At 32.1% G+C, this 18142-nt stretch overlaps 1 protein-coding gene across 1 annotated transcript; it reads right to left on the bottom strand.

Moving 5' to 3' along the window:
- Positions 1 to 709: 709 nt before the first annotated feature.
- On the bottom strand, positions 710 to 16049 carry LOC140431839 (15-hydroxyprostaglandin dehydrogenase [NAD(+)]-like; the record flags this gene model as incomplete). The annotated part of the gene is made up of 5 exons (XM_072519717.1): positions 710 to 1044; positions 8754 to 9091; positions 11982 to 12088; positions 12138 to 12264; positions 15969 to 16049. Coding segments are annotated over 5 exons (804 nt in total), but the record flags the coding sequence as incomplete, so codon positions are not given.
- Positions 16050 to 18142: the final 2093 nt, after the last annotated feature.

Here is an 18142-nt window from a genome sequence, read left to right as displayed (position 1 = left end):
CCTTTATTACACAAAATTTCAATGTTATCCAAATTCATAATATGTCGATTTTGTCGATTACATACTCTGCCAAAGCACAAGATGTTTTTTTTATTCTACAAAACCATTGTAACAAGTGTAAGTTAAATATACTAATTTTCTTTGACTTTTTGAATATTTACAATTTGATTTTACTCTTATTTTATTTGCAGGTCCCAGAGTTATGGCTGGAGCCTTTTTATTTACCCTTACTGTATATTAAATGTACCAATTATGTGACATAATTAAATAATAATAAAATGATCATCTACCTTGACTCCACATTGTAAGAATTGTTTAACGAATGCTAGTCCAATTCCAGACGCACCACCAGTAACAATGGACACTTTATTCTTAATTTCGAAAACCATTTTTACTAGATCACTGCTACGACAATTTTATCACTGGACACATTCAAAAATGAGTTGAATTCAACCTTAATCTCTACGTAAAAAATTGTTTTTGTTTTCGATTTTACTTGAATCAGATTTAAATATAAACTAAGTTTTGATAGCATTAATTAAGTGTTAATAATGTAATTAAGTATAAATCTGTAAATTATAAAAAAAAATAAAAAAATGTGGACAATGAGATATTAATTTTTTTATTTACTGCGTTAAACAAACCTTAAACTCTTAATAAATCTTAATATCTTTCCGTATATTACATTTTTATTTTTGTTTTCACCCATTTTAAATATAAAGACCCATTTAGAACATAATTAAAAGATAAAACAGTAGTAATTTTATATTTATTCCATTTTCATCTTTTTATTTTTAATGGTAGTAAATTGTACAAAATAAATTTGAAAGGTTTTCAAGGTACCAAATCCTGCAGTTTTATAGTGAACTGACATATAAATACTACATCATTAACTAAGTATCTATCTTTAATAAGTTATCTTTGAATACACTTTTGTCTAAATGCTTCAATTCGTATGGAGCTTCGCTACCTTCTATTATCCATGCAGATCCACTTGGTGCGTGTTCCAACAATGACATAGACACTTTAGCGACATGATCAGCACTAAAAATTAACAATGATTAATAAAATTGATCAGTACTTGAGACTTAATAAAAATGAGAACATAGTTCGTATGTTACAATAGCTGTTAAAGGTTTTGCCGGTTTTGATTGGATATTTCGATTGGAAAGACATGGTGTTCTTGATGTCATTTCTCAAGAGAAACCTGCTAGGACTGACTATAAGTACAAAAACTTTGTTAAAAGTAATTCGACTGCAAAGGATATTATTCTTCAGTTAGTTGGGGACATCGAGCAAAAAGACAAAAGAGGGAATCTAATCGTTATGAAAAGGCGACCAAAAAAGTGGCCTCTGATGGCAGACATATCCGGAAATGCGAATGCGCCAAATTTAAATTTTCCGACACTTATTAACAGTAGCTATAAAATAGTTTTCAGAATGTGTCTTAGACGAGACAATTTTAATTAAATATTAACGATAACACTCTAAAATGTGAAACAATTGTTAAAAAACTTCAATATAAATAAGATTTCATGTGGACAGTTGGTACAAATAATAACATAACCCAACTAAATTTGATTTCTTAAACAAGGAAAGACTCTCTTTCCTTGTTTAATTTGGCCTCTCAAGATGGCACTTCCTGTCTAACAATATTTTTGCCCCCACTACCTTTACATTCCCTCTTTTGTCTTTTTGCTCGATGGTTGGGGATAATGTTTTGGGGGTGATTAAAACCCAAGAAACTTCGATGGGAATGGAATCTCTTACAGCTGTTTACGAAAAGACAGGACTTCAGTCTCGAGCACAAATCCAGAAAAAGTTGCGCAACTTAGTAATTAAAGAAGACGGCAACTTGGGTGAATTTTAATAAAACCTTAAGGATGCAGAAGGTAAAATAGACGATAGTGGAAAGATCACCACACTTTTATCTGCAATGCTTGACAGATTTATTTCAGTTGTAACACCCATTGATATTTTGTTTCGTTCTGATCCAACCAAAGTAACTATAGATTTTGTGAAAAATAGTTTATTCGCAGAAGATGACATTTAAAAACAAAAGAAGTTACTAGTGTAGTTGTTCCTTCGCATGGCTTTGTTGGTCTTGATAAATATAAAGGTGAAAGCAAAAATACTTTTTGCTATCACTGTTGTTGTTATCACTGTCATGAAATGGGGCATATTCGCTCGAAATGTCCAAAAAATTGTCTAAAAATCGTGAAACTGTAATATTGAAAATAAAGAAATTGCATTTCTTGGTAGTCACACAAAACAGGAAGTTGCAGTCAGCTGTAATTCAAATGTAATGAATAGTGTACATCTGGTTGTGGATAGTGGTTGTACAAATCACCTGTTTATGTCAAAATACATTCAATTTTTGACTAGTTCCAAAGCAGTGGATAGACAAATAAATGTAGCAAAGGTTGGTGAAACTTTGGTAGCAAAATTTCAAGGTAGTTTTCTCAGCTATATCGAAAGAAGGATTTTCAGTTACTTTGAATGATGTTTTTGTTTGTTACAATTTTTCTTACAAGTTATTATTAGTAAGACAAATTGAAAAAAAAAAGGTTTTCGTGTAATTTTTGAAAATAAGGAAGTAAAAATCATGAGGGGTGATACTGCAATTATTACTGGAAAATTGATTAGTAATTTGTATTTAATAGAATTGCAATTGTGTACATCTCGTTCAGTTAGATTTGATGAAACTTGTGAAAGTGAATCTCCAGTACATGTGATGAGACATACATAGAGGTGTGGATAAGCAAACTATTACTGAACCTGTTAAAATTGAACCGGAGGTAATAAAACCTGATAGTAGTCAAGAATACGAGATACGATAGACGTATGTATACCTTCTTATCTTGATGACTATGACGTGAGTATGATGATGGCTTTATCTTCTGGCTGTCTATCTTCTGAATAACCTAAAACTATACTGAAGCTGTTTCGATGGGGAATGGATGGAAGAAGGCCATAGATAAAGAACTTTTGGCGTTAGAAAGCAGCAGTACCTGGACTTTGGTAGAACCTAAGGCTGATGATGTAATCATTGATTCACGATGGGTTTTTGTTGAAAAAATTGTTGATAGTCAGTTAGAAAAAAGAGCTAGATTAGTGGCCAGAGGCTATCAGCAGCCAGCATTGGACAACGAAGACGTGTATGCACCAGTAGCTAGATTAACCACCCTGAGGGTACTGTTAGCCAGTGCTGTAGATCGTGATATGGATATTCATCAAGTTAATGTCAAAAGTGCTTTTTTGAAAAGTCCAGTGTCTAGTGATGTGTTTTTAAAGCCACCGTATGGCCTTAGCGTTAAATCTGGTGTAGTATGCAAGTTGGTAAAAGTTTTATATGGTTTACGAGAAAGCCCTAAATGTTGGAATACAACTATTAATAAACATTTATGTAATTTAGGATTTAAAAGATCTAAGGTTGACCCTTGCTTGTATTTAAATTGAAAAACTTATGTTTTGATATGGGTAGATAATATTTTTGTTATTTAAATTTCTGAAGATGATGTGAAATTTTTAAAATCAAATTTAGAGAAAATTTTAGAATTAAGTGATTTATCAAATGAAAGAAAAATTGTCTTTTTAGGATTAGACATTGAAAGAAAAGATAAGACTTTAGTTGTCAGCCAGAAAAATTTAGTTACAAAAATTGTTAATCGTGTTAACATGGTAAATTATAAGATTAGTAAAATTCCAATGGATTCTAAATTTAATTTTAGAAAAAATGAGGTAAGCTTCTTCATGCATATGCTGACTCAGATTTTGCGAGCGATGCTAATGACAGAAAGAGTGTTTCTGGATATGTTCTTTTTTGTAATAATAAAGTTGTAGAAGTAGTGTTCCCCATATGTTTCTATATATGTTCTTATAACTAGTGTTCTAAAAAGCAATCAGTAGTTGCTCTTAGTAGCAGTGAAACCGAATATTTGCCTCTGTCCGCGTATATGACTGAGTGTTTTGTTTTTAGGTCAACTTTTAAAAGACATTTTTGATTTTCAATATCCTATTAAAATTTTTGAGGACAACCAAAGCTGCATATAAATAACTTAAACTTATGAGATCAAAAACACTAAAAACATATTGATGTAAAACATTATGGTATGGTAAATAAAGGAAATTTTGTTATTGGGTAATGTTCCTACAAACAAACAGTTAGCTGATATTATGACCAAGGCATTGCCTGTTACTCAATTTGAATTATTGAGAAATTGTTTGAATGTTTCTAAAACTAATATTTAATAATTATACTGTTTATTAGTTAATTCATGTACTTAATTCATTTACTTTTGTAGAATTGAGAGGAGGTGTTGCTGTACAATTCCGTACTATAATTATTTTATGTATGTTGGCAACATAGTCTTTGCCCATTTTCATTCGTGTTTTCGTGTATTGTATGTTTTCCTGCAATTTGTTGTAAAAAGTCCTCTTTTCCAATTTGGGCGTTGAGGTCTCCTAGTACAAATATGACATCTTCTTTGGGTATTTTTTCTATCTCCTCTTCGACCTTATCATAAAAGATTTCTTTTTCGTCTGCATTGCTTGTTTCTGTGGGGGCGTATAAATTCAAGTCTGATATATTAAATGGTTTGCTGTTGACTCTAACATAGGCCATCCTTTCGCATATTGGCTTGAAATTTATAATTTTCTCTCTTAGGTGCCTTAGTATCATGAATCCCACGCCTTTTTGCCCCTTGCTTCTTTCCTCCTGAATATAACATTGTAAAGTATTGTTTATCAATCTGTCCCTGTCCCTCCCAGCGTAATTCTTGCAGTGCTGCAATATCTATTTTATACTTTTTGAGTTCTTTTCCTATTTCTAGCATTTTTCCTGGAGCTAGCATAGTTCTTATGTTCCATGTGCTTATTTTCAACTCTTTATTTTTTTTGTTCTGTTGTCTTCGTCTTTTATTTTTGTTTTCTTGTCTATCTTTCTTTATTTCACTTTTGTTGTACCCGGATTTATCTGCAGTCATTTCCTTTTTCTTTGCCTCGTCCGTCAACGAATAATGCATCGTCTCATCCCTTGCTAGTTTTTTGAACCACCTCCATGATGGTCCTCCAGTTGGTTGGTGTTTCTATTCCATCTCCTTTCTAGACCATCTATTATAAGTTTGTTGGCTTTAATTTGGACACGTTTACCTTTCTTTATTTCATCTTTTGCTATTCTTCGTATTTCCTTCTGTATTTGTAATTCCTCTGTCGTTAGATCATTGTTTATATATATATATATATATATATATATATATATATATATATATATATATATATATATATATATATATATATATATATATATTTTTTTTTTTTTTTTTTTTTTTTTTTTTTCACTTCTTTAAGTTTACTTTTGTTTTCCATAATTTTTTGTTTTTTCTTCTTTGTTTGGCAGTCTGACTAAACATGTTTTATCTCATAGTTTCACTGCTTCTTCTATATTTACGGTAATATTTAGCTCTTTTGTCATAAAATTTCCTATTACTTCTTTTAGTATTCTTCTATCTCCAGTTTCTATTGTCATTCCCTGTATTATCACGTTATTTTCTTTTCTTATTCTATCCAGCCTTTCAAGGCGTCCTTTTGTCTCATTCAGATCCTTTTTGATTTGTTCATTTTCTTTCCAGATTTCACTATTCTCTTGTTTTAGTTCTGCTAGTTCAGTTTTGAGTTCCCTCATTTCTTTTCTGTATTGTTTTTGTTCCGTTTTTACTTCTTTATATCAGTTTTTAATTCTTGTAACTCTATTGTTAAATTTTTTATCATATTTAGTATTTGATCTATTTTATTCTCATCTCAAGACTATGTAACCTAGCAACAAGAACAAATTTGTTAATAAGCTCAACAAAATTTGAACACCCTAAAATACATAAGGTAACATGGAGGTCACCAGATCAGAAAACATATAGTCAAATTGATCACATAATGATTAATAAAAGAAAACAATCGTCAATAAAAGATGTAAGAACGTTCAGAGGTGCATGTGCAGATTCAGACCACTACATGGCCACAGCCACTATAAGACAAAAAGTTAAAATTGAAACAAAACAAAAAAACCAACATAAAAAGTGGAATGTCAATAAAATGAGTAATGAAGAAGTAAGAAAAAAAATATGAAGAGGCAGTAACAGTTCAAATAAAAGAAAAATATAAAGCAGAAGATATAAACACAGAATAGGAGACGATCAAAAAATCAATAAAAGAAGGTGCAAATATGCAGAAAGGTAAAAGTCAGGCTAAAACAAAAAACGGATGGTATAACCAAGAATGTAGAGAAATAACAGGAAAAAAGTGCAAGCCAGAAATAAATGGCTAAGAACAGATAAAGAGGAAGACAGAGAAGAATATGAAAAATTAAGAAGGAATGCTAAGAAAGTGATAAGGCAAAATAAAAGAAGATGGGTGGACAAAAAAATGCAGGAAATAGAACAGGAAAGAACAAACAGAAATACGAAAAGTTTTTACAAAAAGATTAAAGAACAAAACAAAAAATACAAGGGCAAAACAAACGGAATAAAAAATAGAGAGGGAACAGTGATAATAGAGGACCAAGAATACAAGCAAGTATGGAGAGATTACTACAGAGAGCCCTTGACGGATGAAACAACAGAAGAAGAAATGCATAACGAGGAGGAAACGGTGCACGAAGAAGAAGCAGATGAAGTAGATGAAGTAGACATCGAAAGTTTAAAAGAACCAACATTAGAGGAATTGGATGAAGTAATACAGAGAAGCAAAAATGGAAAAGCCCTTGGTAAAGATGGAATTAATATGGAACTAATAAAATATGGGGGGGAGGGAACTAAGAGGAAAAATACTGGCACTATTGAAAAATATATGGAAAGAAGAGAAAATGCCAGGGGACTGGGAGGTAGGGCAGATCATAACAGTACATAAAAAGGGAGACCAACAAATCTGTGAAAATTATAGAGGAATAACGTTACTAAATACAACATATAAAATATTGACATCAATAATAAAAAAGAGGTTATCAAAGATCACAAAGAAGACAGTAGGACAGTACCAATGTGGATTCACAGAAGAAAGATCGACAATAGATGCAATACACACAATAAAACAAATAATGGAAAAAGCAAACGAGTATAAATTAGAATTGGAAATGTTATTCATAGACTTCAAACAGGCATTTGATTCAATTAAAAGGAACGGATTAATGATAGCACTTAAAAAATTAAAAATTCCACATAAACTCAGAAAATTAATAGAAATGACAATGAGAACTACAAAAATAAGCATAAAGACACAAAGAGGAGTGACAGAGGAATTCAGTATAAATAAAGGAATGAAACAAGGAGATGCCTTATCAACAAAGCTATTTAATCTAGCTTTAGAATATGTACTACGAAATATAAATAAAGGAAATCTCAGAACAAGAGGTGGTCAAATAATTGCATATGCAGACGATATTGCTACTATTGCAAAGAACAGAAAAATAATGAAAGAAATGCTAGAAGAAATAAGAGAGAAAGGGGAGGTAATGGGGCTAAGATTAAATCAAGAAAAGACAAAAATATTAAGATTAGGGAAAAAACCAATGAAAGAAAAAATCAAAATAGGAAGTTCTGAGTTTGAAGAAGTAGAATACTTCAAATACCTAGGAGTTACAATAAGTAAAATCCGGAGAAAGGAAATCCGAAATAAAAGAAAAAATATTAGCAGCGAATAAAGCGTATTTTGCAAACAAAAGATTACTTAAAAGCAAAACACTGACTAAAAAAAGTAAGATGAGCATTTATAACACCATAATTAGGCCAATATTATTATATGCAGGAGAAACAATGACGATGGTTAAAAAAGATGAAGAAGACTTAAGAATAGTAGAGAGAAAGAACCATACTAGGACCAATCAGAACAGAGCAAAATGAATATAGAAGCAGAACAAATGCAGAAATTAAGGAAGACATCGTAACTAAAATAAAACAATGCAGAGTTAGATGGTTAGGTCACATTTGGCGAGCAGGCGATGAGGCAGTGACATACGCAATGATAGAATGGAATCCAGGAGGAAGAAAGAGAAGGGGAAGACCGAGATCAAAGTGGCTGCAAGAAGTTGAAGAAGACCTCCAAAGGGCAGGAGTCAGAGAATGGAGAGGAAAGAACTAGAGACAGGAAATAATGGAGAGATATTGTCAAGAAGATAAGATAAACAAAAAAGACTGATCCACTTAAGAAATAGGATCTAGAAAGCATTTGCGGTTTAACCCCACACTGGGGTGTATAGCCATTATATATATATATATATATATATATATATATATATATATATATATATATATATATATATATATATATATATATATATATATATATATATATATGTTGGCAACACGTTTTATTTTTATTGATGTCTGATGACATACATGTCACTTGTCACTGGTCTGTACACCTTATACTTGTACCTACTTGTAAAACAATAAAACTTATTTATTTTCTAATTACATATAATAATAGTGTTATTATTATTAACCTGCGTAAACAGATATAATCAACAAATCAATGAGGAAATCAGACGTGTTTTGTTATATCAACTAATAATAGAAAAATGTACCATTAGGTAAAAAATGGACACTATGATAGAAAGTCGAGGTGGTAGACGACATAGAACAGATATAAATAATAATTATGTGAAACAAAGTGTAAGGATAGGAGAGAATGGAGATAAATAATGAAAAAACCTAAATGTATATCTTATAGGTTAGATATAAATCTAGATATAAGTAACAACTTACGGTTGAAGGAATACTTCAAACTTGCTAACAACTTCATCATACATTGCAGTATATTCTTCATTAAGGAGACGATGTCTTAAATTCTCCAAAAAGCAAGTATCTGTCATACCCGGGCATATAGCCAAAACCCTTACTTTAGTTCTGTTATAGTGAGAGGAATCACCCCAATTTCTAGTCAAACCTATCACGCCATATTTTGTAGCTACATAGACAGGCATAATACATAGATTTTCTGTAACACTTAGAGAGGAAAGATTTAGAATTACTGCTTCATCTCCTTCTTTGTGATATCTTAAATATTTTTCCATACCAAGGACCATTCCTCCAATAATTCCTTTCTACAAAAAAAAATTAAATAGTAACACTACAAATATTTTAAGTACAAAAATTTTAAATTTGTCTCACAAAAAACACCACGAAATTGGCGTCCAAATTGATCTTTAACAAGAACTGCTCTCCTTCATTTGTAGTTATTTCAATTGTATTTTGCACTTCATAAACTTCCTTAACACTTGTTAAATAGTTTTGGTAATACCTCTCTTTGACTGCACTAGATGCAGTTCCTTATCAGATGTAAATCAATCACAGTAAGCGTTTTAATGCCAGAACAGTTCACCTCTTTGTGAAGAAGTTTTATGGACTTCTCACAAATATCTTTAACGGCCTTTTTCTTCAATGAATTGTTGAGTTTTTGGCGGTTTAGCTTTTCCAAGACTGCTGCTCTCATGGTTGTGTTCACCACCAAAGTCGAGCACTGTGTACTGTGCGAAACTTTCCGTTTTCACTTTCGTGTGCAGAATGCCGTCTCTCTCGACAATACCTTGTGAAAATTATATTTAAAACTGTTCGCCAGTAGCATGGGTTTTCCCCGTTCGCTTAACATTTCAGTAGCTTGCAAGTATACATAAAAAAATGAGACATTATATAAGTGATCTATTGTCTATTGGCCTATTGGTCTATTGACAACAACTGCATTTTTTAATTGAAAAAATAGAACCATTTAATAATAGTTATTTAACCAACAAGTGTATTAATAACGGCGATAAACAATTGAGATATTTTATCGCCATTTTAATTCACGAGTTCGTTACAAAACTTTTCCGTCGACCGTACTTCTCAGAAAGAAAGATATCTTAGTTTAAATTTTTATTTACTTAACGATAAACAACAATTTTTTCAGCTTTAATTAACTTTAATGAAATAATATGCACTTTTAAGTAAACTTAAAGATATTTCATTTGCAGTGTCTGCCACTTCTGGTAGAATTAAATTAAACTTTTCGTCAATATCCATCTTTTGATTTTTCAAATACACGGAATTTTAAACAATAAAGTAAATAATGACATACAATGACAGATAGTACTAACAGCGGCTACTTCATTTTAAAGTTTTTAGTGGGAATATAAATAGGTATATGTTTGGTTGCCTACACCACAGGTCACTGCCAATCACAGAGCTTTTAATTAACTTATGCAAGCAATGTATGTTGTGTTGCCTATAATGAAATCGTTCATTAATAGAAAATCATTTATTAATAGAGGTTATTAATCAATGATTTTGAGGGTGTTAAAATTGATAATAAATGGACGGTCGACGAGAAACAAATTAAATATCTCATAAACTCTTGAATATTTTTTAAACCAATTTTGTTTGCTGTATATTGGTAACGCAACTTATATAAATATAACAAGCGAGTCTTCTACAGCTGGCGCCGCTTCTCGCATCCTAATTTCCAGCGTTTTCTGTCGAAGCAATCTTCAGTTGTTAAATCTCTGGCGGTCATTGCATCGTCGACATCGTCTCTCCAGGATCGTCTTGGTCTACCTCGTTTTCTTCTAGTTGGCGGAGTCCATTCTTCTATTTTTTTTGGCCATCTATTTTCAGGCATTCTCTGAAGGTGTCCATACCAGTTAAGTCTTTTGGCTTCGATTGTGTCTATTATGTCTAGATCAATTTCCATTTCTCTCCGAATATCTTCGTTTCTCACCCTATCAAGTCTAGTGAGCTGGCAACATCGTCTCCAGTAGTTCATTTCCATGGCCTTAATTTTTGATTTGTTTCTTTGGTTTATTTCCCAGAGTTCGGCGCCGTACAGCCCAATACTTTCTATTATTGTTTTATAGATTCTTCTTTTATTTTCTTTTGTTATTTTTTAATTCCATAATAGTCCGTGTAGCTGTCTGGTGGCTCATCTTGCTTGGCCAATCCTGGAGTGTATTTCTTCGCTACTTCCTGCTTTTGATGTTATTTGGACTCCCAAGTATTTGAAATTGTCTGTTGGTTTTATAGTTCCCATTTCGATTTATAGGTTTTCTGGTTTTTCTCCTACAACTAAGTACTCAGTTTTTTGTATATTAATTGTGAGGCCCCATTTGGTATACCCATTTTCCACTTTTCTAAGCATGTAGCCTACATAACTCTCGTCTTCAGCTAGAATGGCTTGGTCGTCAGCGAAGTGTATCGTGTACAATCTATCATCTCCGATTGGGATGCCCATAGTGCAGCACTTTCTTCTCCACGCTGAGAGTGCCTCATTTAGATATATTTTGAAGAGTGTAGGTGCTATGCAGCAGCCTTGCTTTAGGCCCACTAATAGGAATTTCTCTAGTTAATCTATTTCCAGTTTTAATGTTTGCCGTCATATTTTTGTAGAGCTGTTGTACTGCTTGTATGTTGTTTTTGTTTATTCCTTGTTTTTCCATTGCTACCCAAAGCATTGAAAGTGGTACACTATCGTATGCCTTTGTCAGATCTATAAAGACTATATGAGTTGAAATGTTGTGGGCTAATGTAGTGTAGGGTAACGCAACTTTTCCTGCAAAATAAAATATTAGTGCTTATTTATAATACAAATAATATTTTTTGCAAATTTCTTTTTCAAGCTTTATTTATAATTATTTAAATCAATTAAGAGCCAAATTTAATTCATCAAGTCTTTAATGAAAGCTTTTTCCTTCAACTTTGTAGAAAAAATCGTAAAAACCTTCATAAAAACCCCGATGTATGATTCCGTTATAATAAATCATAAACTTTTTTGAAAATATCTTTTGTTTTCACCTAAACTTTGATATAAAATTTGTTTCAACCTCTACGGAATTACATTTTGATTCACCCACACCTTTCCTAACACTAATTGTGGCTCCCTCATATATGTCTCGCACAATACACACATATTTGTAGCGTATATAAGCATATAAATAAGTATTATTATTATAAAGATCTACATACCAAATTAATATCAACTGCTGTTTCCCACTGATTCTCCATACAAACTCCAGCGTTATTAATAAGGATATCAATATATTTGAAATGGTTTAAAGTCGTAACAAAAGCAACTAAAACAAACTATATTAAACAAGGAAAACTATGAAAATGAATGTTTACTTTCTAGACTTTTTTGATCGCGAACGTCGGTTTGAACAAATACCACTTTTTCTACGCCAAATTCTTTGTTTAATTCTTCAGAAATTTTTTTACCGGCCTCTGCATTAATATCGGCTATGACAACACCCTAAAACAAATAAATATGTTTAGATATTGTTTAACTCACAAATCACAAAATAGTTGGTACCAATTAAAAGTTTTCTTTTTATTTGGTTTCAAATAAAGACCTGAGACTTCTCTATATAAAACCTTCTCGAAGTCTATAAATATTAAGACTAGTGGTAATTCATATCGTTAGCTTTACTCATTAATTCTCGAACCCTATGGATATGATATAGGGTACTGAATCCACTTCTGAAGCCAGTTTGCTCTCTTAGCTGTTCAGTATCCAATGCTTTTGTTGATGGTCTTTGTGAATACCTTGTATATGATTGTTAGTAGACTTATAAGTCTTATGCTACATTTATTATGAATAATAAATATGTTTGCTGTATTCCAGTGATCTGGTACTCATATTGATCTTAATCAGTTCGTAAATATATCTGCTAAGATTTTCCAGGTTTTTTTGCCAGCTTATTTCAGCAGTTTTACCATATATTCCAGCTGCTTCGCCGCTTTTCATTTTTGTTAGTTCTTGGTTACTGGTTGCGGCTTCAAGTGCTTTAGAAGCCTTGTATGGTTCACCGTTGTTGTAGGAGTGGAATTATTTTATATCTGTCTGTTATCCTGGTGTTTTCATTTGTTATAGTAACGATTTAATTTTTCCAAATGGTTAATTCTTTTCTTTTTTCTTGTAGCCTATGTCCTCCTTAATATTTTTCCGTATTGTCTTTGAAAGTTCTCTGTACGTTGCTACATTGTGTACGCTATTAGTAACCTCTATATGAAGCAACAAGAAGTCGGCAGATGAACTGCTAATCCAAGCTTACCGGACGCCATTGATCGTTGTTAAGAATAACTTTTTCGACAATACATCTACAGTTTATTCTTATAACACACCATCTTTTGCATGGGAGACCGTGGCTTGACATTTTGAAGTAAATTTTTTGCAAAACAGAATAGTTTTATGTTTTGCCTATCTCTATTTATGAAAAAAAAATGTTAAAGCCGTTCATTTGCATGTACAATATTTTTTAAAAATATATCTCAGTATGCGCCAAGTAGCCTTAGGTCGAAGTTAGTTAATACACTATCTGTGGTTGGTTGACGCAAACAAAAAAAGTAAAACACATTGTTACTTAAAATGTAAAAATATTTTATCAAAAAAACTTATAAAAACATAAAGGCATAAATCTAAGTAACTAAATACATTAATTTAAAATGTAACATAATATGTACAAAACCATGAAACTACTTAAGTGTAAGAAAAATATTAATTGCTTTCACAATTCACACAAACAAAAAAAAATAACAGGATGGTCAGCACAAGCCTCATGCGCCCACATTTTGCAATTTGTGCATTGTATTAAGTTTTCACTTTGTACCTGGTTCTTTTTTTGAACAAATTCATTCTTTTGGCAGTTTCTTCATTCTTTTGTTCTTCCGCAAGAGCATTTTTATAGGCTTTAATTTTAATGGAGTGATAGGAGCGGAGTTCTCATTTTCCTCTTGAATGGAACTATTAGAACAGTTCATTTGACAGTCAGGTTTATTTTCAAAAAGAAAGGTCATCAGGTTCCTTTGAACACCCCGGCTGCGGCTGATTTTGACACAACGGCTTGTCGGTCAGATTCGATGCAATTGACAAATCTGACTGCTCTTTAGAACCATCTTGATTGGTGGAATTTTTCAATTCTAATGGATCAAGTCGATCAGCAACCTGGCCTAACACGTGTTTATTAAAGATATCTCTGATAAATGAAAAATTCCAGAGACTCAAAATCCTGACATATTTTTTGTGTAACTAATAATGTCAATGCTTCTCAAACTACTGTCGGAATGTCATATATAGTCATAGTGCGTCCAGGACTGTTAGTACTCTATACGATTTACAAGCTGAATTAACGTACTTCTTGAACGGTCCATAGACGGAGCGATCGAGGGGCTGCAGTTTATGAGAACAATGGGATAGGAATGACTGTGACCCCCATATAAGAATCACGGTTGTCCAATAATAAAAGTGATGGTCTGTCTAAGGAACAACCAACATATATAACAAAATGTCTACAAAATTGTAGAATGTGTTCCCTGGTCATCAACTCCTGAAAGATTTGCAGTTCCAGCTGATCCAGAAGTCAGAAAATGCTCTTTATAATTAACTCGTGGGAAAATAAAGAAAGGTGGAATAGAGTTTCCTGTTGCAGATACTGCCAGAGCCATAGTAATTAATGTACCGCGTTCCTGAGAAGTTATGCAACCCAGTTGCTTATGACATGTAGCTCTTTTAGCGATTTAGAACCAATTGCAAAAGAACATTCCAACATATTCTTTGTTGGAAAGACATGTTATGAACATGTTTGAATGGGTTTGAGTCAATAAAAAAGGGCTATTATATATTAGTCCTTGCTTTTTTTCCTGAGTTTTCCATTGTTTTTACAATTATTTTCATGAGCTAAAATAAAAATACAAAATAAAACTAATAATATAAAACGAATAATTGCAAAAATGTAGTAACTCCCCAAATAAAATTAGGTTTGTTAGATATAAATTAGAATAGCAACGAATAGAAAATTACAAATAACTCTCAATGTCATGAATGCCAACTATATAGTTTGTATTTTAATTTATTTTTGAAAATTATATTGTCAACATGAAAATTTTGTTAAATATTATTTTTTTTTCCATAGCTAAGGTTAAAGTGTTGCTATAACAACTGTTTTGAGTACATAAAGTATCACTTTAACCGCAAGGGTAGATAAAGTGACACTTTAACAGCAAGAGTAGATAAAATGTTTTAACTTTTTTTATTAAATTAAATTTACAAATTCAAACACATTAGGGATTAAAAACAACCGAAATTTTACAATTAAAATTATTAGAAACATCTATTTTTGGAGCATCACAACTTGTACTCGTTTGCTTAAACACTTGATTCGAGGTACTGGATTGATTTTCTGGTCCGCCAAGTATACACTTGGATACAGCAATTTTATTGCTTATTGACTCTTCAATGTAAGATTCTGCAACAGATGACGATTTCCATCCACTTAAACGTTTAACTTTTACTAGATCAGCTCCAAACAACCAAAACGTAACATTTGTTTGACATTTGTTGACAGAGTAATTCATATCTCTAGCAACGGAGCAACACAATTGCGATTTTGTGCTAAAAATTACATTTTCTTTGAAATTCTATTTTTCACCTGAACTTGAAGTCTTGCTATAGAAAAAAATGTTGTATTGCACACAACGATAAAATCGCATTATCTTCTCGAGCATAATTTTAAAAATGTGATATATTTTTGGTTTTATAAATGAATTATAAAGAAATAACATAATTATAAATTTTACTTAGATTTTGAATTTCTGATTTTTTGTTTAAATTATTATCACTCTTGCTAATCCAAACCATTTCTAAAAAGGTCCTTTTGAATTTATTACCTTCATTACACAGAATTTTACTGTTATGAAAATCCATAATATGGTCTTTGTCGATTACATGCTCTGCCAAATGACAAGATGGTTTTTTTATTTTACAAAACCATTGTAACAAGTGTATGTTAAAGATACTAACTTCCTTTGACTTTTTGAATATTTACAATTTGATTTTACTTTTACTTTATTTGCATGTCCCAGATAGTTATGGCCGGAGTCTTTTTATTTACCCTTACTGTATATTAAATGTACCAATTATGTGACATGATTAAATAATAAAAAAAAATGATCATATACCCTAACTCCACATTGTAAGAATTGTTTAACGAATTCTAGTCCAATTCCAGACGCACCACCAGTAACAATAGCCACTTTATTCTTGATTCGAAAACCATTTCTACTAGATCACTGCTGCAACAATATTATCTCTGGTCACATTCAAAATGAGATAAATTCAAACTTAACCTCCGCGTAAAAAAAAACTTGTTTTTGTTTTCGATTTTACTTGCATCAGATTTAAAATAAACCAAGTTTTGAAAGCATTGATTAAGTGTTAATAATGTAATTAAGTATAAATCTGCAAATTATAAAAAACTTAAAAAATGTGGTCAATAAAATATTTAAACAAACCTTAAACTGTTAAATAAATCGTAATATCTTTCCGCATATTACATTTTATTTTTGTTTTCGCTTATTTTAGAACATTAAAAACATGGTGAATACCTTAAATTGTTCATGTCTGTCTGACCGTCTGTCCGTTAAAGAACACAGCTCCTCCGTTACTAGAATAGATAGAATGACAAATTAGGTGTCCAATGAGAGGTACATATTAAAGGTGATAAATTCGACCTCGGAATTGGTAATTGCAACCGGAAGTACTGTTTCAAAGTCGCCAAAATAGTACATGTGATATATATCAGTCGACGTGTATTGAAAAGCCTAGCTTAAATATTTAGTTCTGGTTTTGATGGTATTTTCGGTTATGTTATGATCTGAAGTTTGGCAAACTTTACTTACTTTACTTAATCAGTTGGCAAACATGACTCAAAATTAGTAAAATCGTGTATCGATCGAGCCAAAGTTAAACGAAGAGTTCAAATATCTTTCCGGTTCTACTTTTGGTTACGTTGAGTGAAAACCTAGGACTGACGAAGTCCAATTATCAATTACAAAAAATCATAAAAAAAATTAAGACTGTTTATAACAAATCTGAATGTGTTGCCTGTGTGAGTCCATTTCAAATAGGTAAAAAGAAATAAAATAAGACTTACTCACAATCAATGTAATTATACCACCAACGACCGGTATCGCATAGTATAATTTGCTATGCATCTACTTAAATCCGAGGTAGAAGAAGCAATAAAACGGATGAAAAACAGGAAAGCTGTAGGGCCTGATAATATCGAAGCTGAATTTTTAAAACTCTTGGAGGAAGAAGGAATAAATTGGATCACGGCTGTCTTCAATAAAATATGCAATACAGGAATCATCCCTGATAAATGGATAGAATCATAATTCATAGCGATACCTAAAAAACAGGGGGCTAAAAAGTGCGAAGAATATCGAACAATCAGCCTAATGAGCCACATGTTGAAACTGTTTCTTAGAGTCATCCATGGAAGAATTTATAAGAAGTGCGAGGAACAAATATCGGACAGACAGTTCGGCTTCATTAACGCAGTGGGTACCAGAGAGGCACTTTTCGGAGTACAGGTACTGATTCAAAGATGCAGGGACGTTAACTGCGACGTATACGCGTGCTTGATCGACTATGAAAAGGCATTTGACAGAGTTCAACATCAAAAGATGATAAACATTTTAAAAGAAGCAGACCTGGATGACAAAGACCTCAGAATAATTTCAGAACTATACTAGAATCAGACCGCATACATGAAAATTAACGGAGAAGAAACAGATCACATAAAAATACTACGCGTAGTTACAGGGATGTATCCTATCGCCGTTGATATTTAATATGTACTCAGAGAAAATTTTTAACGAGGCTCTTTACGGATTAGACGAAGGCATCCTTCTAAATGGTGAAAGAGTAAACAATGTTAGATATGCCGACGACACCATGGTGATAGCAGAGAGTTTAGAGGGACTTCAGAGGCTAATGGACAGAATAAACGAGTACAGTCAACAGTACGGACTAAACATTAATACCCACAAAACGAAACAAATGATTATCAGCAAGGAGAATATAAATAGGGCTCATCTTTACATTAATGGGACGCAGATAGAGCGAGTAAAACAGTATTGCTACCTGGGAACTATTATAAACGAACAGTGGAGCAATGTACAGGAAATAAAGTGCCGCATAGGAAAGGCAAGAACGGTCTTTAACAAAATGAGCGTCATCTTCAAAAGTCACAACATATCCCTAGATACAAAAATGAGACATTTGAGATGCTATGTTTTCTCTGTGTTGTTGTACGGGGCGGAGGCATGGACGACTCTGAGATAGCGCG

Source organism: Diabrotica undecimpunctata, unplaced genomic scaffold (genome assembly GCF_040954645.1).
Source record: "Diabrotica undecimpunctata isolate CICGRU unplaced genomic scaffold, icDiaUnde3 ctg00002108.1, whole genome shotgun sequence".
Classification (NCBI taxonomy): Eukaryota; Metazoa; Arthropoda; class Insecta; order Coleoptera; family Chrysomelidae; genus Diabrotica; species Diabrotica undecimpunctata.
This window is presented reverse-complemented; position numbering and strand designations above follow the sequence as displayed.